Here is a 6,431-nt window from a genome sequence, read left to right on the forward strand (position 1 = left end):
CACATGGCTTGGGTTAACTTCCAGGGCCGTCTCCCCGCTTCCCCAAAAGAGGCGTAACCACTCTTTCAGGTGAAAAAGTGGTTTGCCTCTCCAGTCCTGCTATGGTTCAGCAAGCACTCCTCTGTGACACGCATCCATGCCTCAGTTTCCTCACCCTACACGGGAGTAACAAGTGCGCCCGCCCACTCTCAGGGCCAGCACAGAGGCGGTGGGTGAGCCAACACGACAACTCCTGCAGCAGGGTGCACAGCACACCCCCACGTTTCAGCTGCTGTTGTCGCTGCTGTTGAGAAAACCCTGGATGATGGAGGGCTCCCATCCCCTCATGTCACTGTCACTCCTGGCCTGGGGCAGTAGAGCCAAGGGTCAGGACTCTGAAGTCAGTGTCTCACCAATCACTTTCTAGTTTCTTCGCTGGGACTTGTGGTGACCAGACAGGGCCCCTGGCCTCAGGGCACGGACATTCTGGAGGTGGGCTGTACACGGACATCAGCCCAGTCACGTGGATGACAACTGGGCTATGAAGAAAGCGGTGGGCTCAGCAGCTTCCCCGCTGGAGAACAAGGGCCAGAGTCACACCAGGGAGGCACAGGGCTGCTGGGAGGCCTGGGTGGGCTAAGCCACAGAAAAGGGTCGGCCAAGACTCAGTGGCTTCTGCCCGTGTGAGGAACCACAAGCCACAGGCAGGATCTGGACATCCAAGTTTCAGGACACTCCCCGTCCTTCTGAAGACCTCTCCAGACCCTTGGAAGTTGCTGTTTGGTTGTCTGTTCTCTTCTGCTTTTTTTCTTTGTTTTATTTTGTTTCTGGCTAAATAGCACTCAACCTTCTCCTTCTGGTCTAGGCTGAAATCTCCACACCTCCTAGGTTCCTGACCTGGAGCTCACACCTCCCTAGGGGGCCTTGGCAGAAGAGGCAGCTGACCGGTCTGCCCTCACTCTGCTCCACACTACCTCAGCCCTTCGTGGCCCCTGACTGGAACCCTGATCAGGGCTGCCCTCCCCAAGGGTGTCCTCCCTTTGAGATTTGTTCAGCCCAGCAGACATTTATTTACTCCACGCCTAAACATGCAATTTGCTGTACTGAGGGGGTGGGAGGCACAAGTCTCAAGACTAAGATGGGAAGAGATGATCAAAGTGGTCCTTTCATGTATTCACCATTCGCCAACCCCATGGCATAAGAGGCGCTGCTCACTTCTCACACACGCTTGTTCTCTGGGAGCTGACAGACCAGACACGCGTGCTCAACACTAACCCAACACCCCAGGAGGCAGGCCCAAGGCTCACAGTGACCAGCTCAGGGGCTCTAAGGGGGGCTGCTCCTGTGGTCCTGCAGGGAAAGTGGATGTTCCACAAAAAGCCCATCTGAACCCACCAAGAGTTTCACAACTACCCTCCCCAGAGGCTCCCGTGTCATCAATCCCCTAACCAGACTCAGAGGTTCCACCTTCACTCCCTAAGCCTCCTTCTCCTGCCAGGGACTGGGGAGGGGGCGTCAGGGGACACATCACTGAGTCCCGAGCCCTCTGCTAGAGCGCGAGTGGAGGTCTCTTCCTTTTCCCTCCCACCACCCCTGTGAGACAGACTGGACTCCTGCCTTCACATGGATGAGGGAGATGACCCAGAAAGGTGACGTATGCAAGGTCACTCAGCTCACACGTGGAGAAAGTGGGTGTTCCCAAGCTTCACAATGGATGCTGGCACAGGTAATGAAGGCCACTGTCATTGAGAAGGTGGCACACACAACACCCAGGAAAATGTCTACTCTTGCACTCTTCAGCAAGTGGTTTATACGCCAGGTGCCATGCTTCATAGGATTGGAGTCTTAAGGGAAACTCAAAGGGGCTGAGATACAAGATATCAGGGGGTGGCCCACTTTAGGCAGGGTGGGCAGAAAAAGATCTTGAGTATTTGATATTTAAGCAGACATGCCAACGAGGAAAAGGAACTAGTCATGAATACAGTGAGGGGAAGTCTACCCATTGTGGAATATCTTAAATACTCGATAACAAATTGTTTAAAGGGAGAGAACAAAGAAAGAATTTGGAATGCTCAAGAAGCTGAAAGACCAGAGAGGGTGGAACGGGGTGGGGGTATGAGAGGAGGTGGCTAGGCCAGGCTGGGGTGGGGGGTGGGGCATCTGGAGCTCTGTTCGGACTCTGAGGACAGTCACTGATGGGTTGTCAGCAGGGCAGTGGTGAGCGAGTGGAGGCAGAAGTCCGGGGAGGCCCGGAGGAGGCAGAGGCAGTGCAGGGCTAAGAAGAGGCTGCACTAGAGTCCCTTCAAGGGCCCTCCTAACCAGCCCCAACTCCAAACTGCTTTTCCTCAGTGGAAGCCAGGAGCCGTTTATTCAGCCTATTCTCTCGGGAGCTACTCAAGAGCCAGGTGAGGACAGGGAGCCAGCTCTCAGATGCTTCCCCTCCCACTGAAACTTCCCAGGTCTTCGCTTGGCTTCCCTCATTCAACTGTAAATCACCTCGGTTCAAAACATTTCCCGAGGGACGTCCCTGGCAGTCCAGTGGTTAAGACCCCGTGCTTCCAATGCAGGGGAGCACGGGTTTGATCCCTGGTCTGGGAACTAAGATCCCCCGCATGCCGTGTGGTGCGGCCAAAAAAAAAAAAAAAATTTCCCAAGTCGGCCAACTTTACACAACAGCATAAACACTGGAGAAAGTCAGAATTAACAACATGTCAGGTATCCTGACCTTCTTTTTTCATGCTGTGAACACAATAAATCAAGGCACCAAGAATCACAGCTTTCAAAAAAAAAAAAAAAAGAATCACAGCTTTCAAAGTGAAACCTGGAGAGAAAACACACAAATCTGAGAACTGAGAACACCCACATGATGTCAGGCAGAAAGCCTCTGAAACTGCTCATCCCAGTGGTGGCAGGCGGAAGGGCTCCCTAGAGTGCCCAGGCCTTAACCCCGGGAACACGTCAACAGTAGATGCAGAAGGGCCTTTCCAGATGTAATTAAGGTTATAGACTTGAAAGTAGGGACATCATCCTGGATTATCCAGGTGGGCTCAATCTAATCCAAGCCTTTAGTAGAGAATTATTTTCTCTGGTTGAAGGCAGAGAAATGGGGCAGAAGAGCTCACCCTTGCTGGAGGGGGCCACATAGAAAGTGTGACAGAGAATGGAGGCAGCCCCTGGGAACAAAGACTGACCTCGGAAAGGCTAACAGCCAGTTAGGAACGATTTCACCTCAGTCTTCCAACGCCATGGAACTGAATTTAGCCAACAATCTGAATGAGCTTGAAAGCAAATTCTACCCCACAGCCTCCAGGAAGAAATGCACCTGCCAATATCTTGATTTCGGCCCTGTAAGAGCCTGAGGAGAAGATTCAGCTGAGCCCACTTAGACCTCTGATCTACAGAACCTGTCAGATAATACACCTGTGTTGTTTTTAAGCAACACAATTTGTTGGCAGCAACACAAGAGTAATAGCAGCAATCTGGCAAAAAAAAAAAAAAAGAACCCAGTTTCTCTAGAAGCAGAAGGAGGCTGAATCAATAAGTACTCAGTCGGTCCTCTTCAATGGCCCCCCCAGCCCTCTGACACTCCCCCACCTGCCCCGTTTCCTCTGGTGGCAACTCATTCTTCCCATCCTTAAATTCCGGGCTCCCTCAAAGAGGACTCTCTGCCCTGGGGGCCTTTCTTACAAGAGCCCTTAAGTAGGTCAATCCTCAAGATTTCATCGATTGGTAACTCCAACATTCACTGATTCTGCAATATCGGCACAACTGTCCCCAGACGATTCCACCGCAGGGCCCGGAGCCTAGCTCTCCACTCCCCACTGCCTGCACTGGACTGAGAGCTTCCCAGCCTTCCGCCCCACTTCCTTCCTTGCACACTGCTGTACCCCACCCCCTCCATCCAGTTAGTCATCAAGGACCATCTGCGCTCGCTATCTGCTTTCTCTGGAATCATCTTCTTCTTTCAGTTTCTACCACTGCCTAATGCAGGCCTTTAGAATCTCTTGCCTGACTAGGTCATTCCACAACCATTTTATGGAGCGATGTGACACACAGTGCTCTAGCAGGGGGAATACAGGCATGAAAAACAACAGGTCCCCAGACCCCAACAGTTCAAAACTCTCATAATGGGCCTCACTGGCCTCTCTCCTCTGTTCTTGATCTATCTTCGGGGACTCGGGATCTTCCCAACTCTGGCATCTCACCACCTCAAAGCAGGCCCCATGCCAAATAGAGGCTCATCTCCCCAGCACAGCACTCCCACCGCTAACAGGTCAGCCCCCGCTGGCCCTCTTTGCACGATCATCTCCTCAAACCCCAGAACTCAGCCTAGCACGAGGTCCTCCACGCGGTGGGCACTCACGCTCCCCACTCCTCAGCTTGCAGTGATGGCCCTTCACACTCCTACTTATCATTCTGGGACTCAGTTTATTCGCCGCCTACTCCCCAACTGCTCAAGCAAACTGTCAATTCCAGTAGGAGAAAGCCTGCCCTGTAACTGCGCCGTGGCGGCGGCGCGTCCCCTAAGGTCAGGGGCTGATCCCCGCCAGCACAGCCCGCCGGTCCGGCAAGCCCGGTAGAAGACAGTAAACCAACAAGCAGCCGGTGCGGAGGAGCGGAAGCTCTGCGCGCGAAGCCCAGGGCGCCCGGCAGCCCCTGCATCGATGGTCTCAGCAGCTGAGACTGAAGAGGAGGCACCAACCCCAGCTCTTCACTCCCACTCCCGACCGAAGGTCGCTTCCTGACAGCCTCTTCCTGCCACCCTCCGGCGAAGTCCACGTGGGGGAGGGGGCCACCCGTAGATTCTCGCCCCCACCGCCCCTTCTGTCCACCCCCTCCGCCCTCGCCCCGAGGCGCTTTCTCCGAGGAGGAATCGCAAAGCGCCCAGACCTGCAGAAGCCGCCACTGGCGGCCCCGGCCTCCTCCGTCCGCAGTGGGGCGCAGAGCTGGGGAAAGGTTGCCTCCCAAGCACACAAATGACGAATGAGAAAGCTCAGGACGATGACTCAGAAGCCGGGGCTCGCCGGCTGGCAGAGTTCGGCCCAGGAACGCTAACCCGCGACCGCGGCGGCCGAGAGCGGAGGGGACAGAGGGGAGGGTCGCGCCCCGGTACCCCGCGATCCGGCGCCCGGAATACCCCGGTCCGGCCGCGCCTCCCCCTCCGCGAGGAAGGCTGAGAGGAAGGATGAGGAGGGGAAGGCTGAGGGGAAGGCTGAGGGGAAGGCCGGGGGTCGCGCCGCCGCCCCGGCCCCTACTCACATTTGGCTGACCAGCTTCTGCCGGAAGGCGGTGCTCCGCCAGTCGGTCTCCTGCCCCGAAACGTCCATGCCGGTGCCCCGCTCCCACCGCCCGCGCCCTGCTCGGCAGCCGCCGCCTCAACCGCAGCTCCAGGCCCAAACCCGGAAGCCGTCGGCTGCGTCTCGGCCGCGCCGGAAGCGGAGCGGGGATTGTGGGAACTGGGCGCTAGCGGGGGCCTGTGGGAAATGGAGTCCGCGGGCGCCCGGGATCCCCACCCCCGCCGCGCTCCCAGCCGCCCGAGGCTGACGGCAGCTGCACCTCGTCGAGTGCCTAGCGTGCGGCCCTACTGTGGGCTGGCTCTGCAAGTCCAGGGGATCCGCAACCCTCGGGGAGGCCGCGCGCGGCCGCCCGCTACCTGAGCGGATGCCGTGGAGAGATTATCAGAGATTTATCAGCCACCTGCTGTGCCCCTGCTGTGCCCCTGCTGTGCCCGCACGATCCGGGCCCTACTTCCCGGAGGCTGCCTTCTAGCGCCGCATCCCAAGAGGGACCAGACGATGCTTCTCTCCGTTAGACTTTTGGAATCTCATATCCCACCAATGGCTATATTTTGTAGGGGTTGGAGATGTGAGGAACCCAAACTACACTGTTAATTTTTAGACACAGGCTTTCCTTTTTGGCCCAACAGGAGAACACCTTCCAAATGCTCGCCAACAGCGCACAAACTTGCTGAGTGGAGGAGGCAGGGGAGCTGGAGGCAGGCGGGAATGGACAGGGGGTGAAGCCTGAGGATACTTTTAGGAGGATAAAAGTTCTGCCAGACTGAACCTATGCGTCCTTGTCTGTGGCCCTGCGGAGGGAAGGCAGGTGACAAAAATCCTAAGCCCAACTTAGGTCCCCAAGTGCTAAATAGACAGTCACCAAGATGGGCCTCACAGAAAGTGAACTGGCACCTACTGACACCTAATAAGTGCCTGACCCAGGAGGGGCTGTGTCCACCCCGTGTCCCTGAGCCCCAGGCAGGAGTAGGGGGTCGGGGGGAGGGACTGGGAGTGAAAGGAGTGAGCAGGTTCCCCAAAGGGGCCCCTCTTGCCTTCAGGTTTCAGGTTTTGCATTGATAGGAGAGCTGTTCACAGCTTCAAACATTTTTGCTCTCATTCTTTCTAAAATAATTTTTAAAAATTCTTTCCTGGGAATTCCCCGGCTGTCCAGTG

General features: G+C 56.1%; 1 protein-coding gene across 3 annotated transcripts in view; it reads right to left on the reverse strand.

Moving 5' to 3' along the window:
• Positions 1 to 5,384, reverse strand: part of MED15 (mediator complex subunit 15) — a 61,928-nt gene extending 56,544 nt beyond the window's left edge. For 2 of the 3 annotated variants that reach the window (XM_060118077.1, XM_060118075.1), the window contains exon 1: positions 5,239 to 5,384. In XM_060118077.1, coding sequence (XP_059974060.1) covers positions 5,239 to 5,306 — 68 coding nt within the window. In that variant the 5' untranslated portion in view covers positions 5,307 to 5,384. Of the gene's footprint in view, positions 1 to 4,869; positions 4,929 to 5,238 lie in introns of those variants that run through there. The other variant, XM_060118076.1, reaches the window with a different exon arrangement.
• Between the last annotated feature and the right edge of the window lie 1,047 nt (positions 5,385 to 6,431).

This window comes from Mesoplodon densirostris, chromosome 15 (genome assembly GCF_025265405.1).
Source record: "Mesoplodon densirostris isolate mMesDen1 chromosome 15, mMesDen1 primary haplotype, whole genome shotgun sequence".
In the NCBI taxonomy this organism is placed as follows: domain Eukaryota; kingdom Metazoa; phylum Chordata; class Mammalia; order Artiodactyla; family Ziphiidae; genus Mesoplodon; species Mesoplodon densirostris.